The sequence below is a fragment of the Gymnoscopelus microlampas genome (assembly GCF_963454915.1).
Source record: "Gymnoscopelus microlampas genome assembly, contig: SCAFFOLD_160, whole genome shotgun sequence".
Taxonomy (NCBI): domain Eukaryota; kingdom Metazoa; phylum Chordata; class Actinopteri; order Myctophiformes; family Myctophidae; genus Gymnoscopelus; species Gymnoscopelus microlampas.
In genome coordinates this window covers 37,501-40,000 of record NW_028155672.1, presented here as the reverse complement: position 1 = coordinate 40,000, position 2,500 = coordinate 37,501, and the positions used below count along the sequence as shown (strand labels likewise).

The 2,500-nt window shown below is 42.9% G+C and overlaps 1 protein-coding gene across 1 annotated transcript in view; it reads left to right on the top strand.

Moving 5' to 3' along the window:
- The window catches only part of LOC311041329 (caskin-1-like), a gene marked incomplete at its 5' end in the record, with an annotated part of 52,991 nt that overhangs the window by 14,525 nt on the left and 35,966 nt on the right, over positions 1–2,500 (top strand). The window contains one exon of the mRNA XM_084086232.1: positions 2,012–2,063. Coding sequence (XP_083942358.1) covers positions 2,012–2,063 — 52 coding nt within the window. The remainder of the gene's footprint in view (positions 1–2,011; positions 2,064–2,500) is intronic.

The window sequence follows — 2,500 nt, the reverse complement described above, 5'->3', positions numbered from 1 at the left end:
AAAAAACACTATACAGAGATAAGAGGTTATCCGCCCAACAGCTACGATATGAAGGATGTAAATGTCAGAAACAACATCATAAACATCAACTGATAGCAGTTCATGAAGGCTATAGTGTGTGTGTGTGTGTGTGTGTGTGTGTGTGTGTGTGTGTGTGTGTGTGTGTGTGTGTGTGTGTGTGTGTGTGTGTGTGTGTGTGTGTGTGTGTGTGTGTGTGTGTGTGTATACTTGCGTGTGCACATTCTACTGATTGAGTTAATATGTAGTAGTTACACATGATCCACTTTCAATGGAATGAACAGCTTTGCTCATGTCCCTGCTGTTTCTTCAGTACTGTGACTTAATGTGTCGAATCGAAGACTAGTAAAAAAGCATGTCACATGCAGTCACGTTACGAGGATAAGTGTCACATATAACAAGGGAAAACGTACAGTAGCTTACTTGTCACAATAAAAAAGACCTCCGGCTGTTCTGCCGACATTGCGACATTTGATGAATGATATTTGCAATCCCCATAGTCTCTCTCTCTCAGAGCCAGGTCAACACTGTGGCTATTGTTTTTGAAGAAATAAAACAGAAAGCCATGTGACTGTACAGTGCTGCTGTGAGGATGTGAAATATTAACTCTAGAATAGTTGGTTCGCTGCTAAGAAAGCCACGAAACACCTCAAAAAGGCCTCAGTGCTTCAATCGAGTACATTATACCATTGGTTCTCAAAGTGGGAAAAATGTCTTAACACATCGGGTGCCAGCGTTTTTTCATAACAACTTACCGTGGGTGCCAGCATTCTCCCATTGACTGCGCTTTGCTGTTTGTTGTTTCCGCGTGCGTTACAAGCAAATCCACGCAAAAAAAAGCATCGACTCATGTTCTGCCATGAGCCTGGCTACAGGCTGGAACCATAACATCCCCTCGCGGGTTACAACGGGGGGGAGAATCGCGCATCGCGCATGACCGTTTTTCCCCACAGGAAACAGATTCGGAGATATAGGCGTTTCAAAGTAGGAAATAGACAGGAACCGGATGGGGAAAAAAAAAGTGTTTCCGGTGAGCGATCTGGCACTTCCTTCGCAGGATTACAATGGGTGCTCCCAGAGCTGCTCTAGCCCCGCCCGCGCGGAGAAAAACGAAAAAAACAAAAAGACTGAAATCACGGTTCAGACCGTGTTCGGCACCGAAGCTTCGGAACCGCCACTAAGTAAACACACGGTTCAGACCGTGTTTGGCACCCGATGTGTTAATAAAGCGTCACAGTCATTTTAACCCCTTAATCCATATTTCATACTTCGGCTATTCAAAATGTTACTTCTAAAATAGCAGGTATACAAGCTCATAGCGCGGATATGAGCTTGTAGATAAAACGTGAAAATGTGCAACTCTTTAAATATATATTTTTTGTAACTAAAATCTTTGCTTCTGGGGGTCCCTGGAACAAAATATTTTGTGATGGGGTCCGTGTATATGACACGTATTATGACGATAAAATTAAACATACTGTAAGACAACACAGAAACTGTAAAAGGCCAAAAAAAAATAAAAGGAGAAAGAAAACAGGCATAGAGGAAGTGATTCTCAACCAGGGGGTTGGGGACCCAAAAGTGTGTCGCTCATTTCATAAATCAGTGCTATTGAACACCATTTACGTCTGTGTTGGTTAAAAAAAGAATTTGAACCAATGAAAAGGCGCTTCTGACAAAACCAGCTAACTCCATTGGATCCTCAAACTTTCTGCTAAACCAGCCAACTCCACCAAAAGGGGGTGTAGTTAGCTGGTTTTGCTAACTCCAGGCTCCACCCCCTTTTGACCTCCAACCTCATTGTGAGCTCGGAGGTCCATTCAGCTGTTCTTATCAATGATGTACAAAACCTCCTAACTCTTTGTTTTTTACATTTTGTTAGCTGGTTTCTGCCCGACAGCAGAGATATGTACTGTATGCTGTAACTATATTGGTGTTAAAGTCACTCACGACATGATTGATGTAATTATTTTCTTGTCTGTGTCCCTTTCAGAGCTCCTGGGTTCTGCCAAGAAAGTGAATGTGAACTTCCAAGACACAGATGGGTAAGTGGAATAAAACCCCAATCTTATGGGTCATGCTATTCAATCAGACAGTACTGTGTCTGCACACACACACACACACACACCATGCACAACCCCTACAGAAAATAGACATTTCACTTGGGGACAGATCAGATTTGTGGAACTGGAAGGTTTCCGGTTCAGTCACAGGCTCCTCCTGGCGTTGTCGAAGTGTCCTTGAGCAATACCCCTAACTGCGCCCATGGTTGGAGACTCGTACGGTCGCCTCCGCCGTCTGAGCATTTGAAAATAAGTGTGGAGCCTGGAAATACATTTTTATATATTCTTTTAAAACATGATTCTCCACTATAGGATTGTTTGTATCTGACAATTTCTTGTATACACACACACTAAAGTATTTTTTTCAATGGCAGCAACCTGCGTTACACTTCACCTCCCAGTTCTGTAATTTCTCCTCT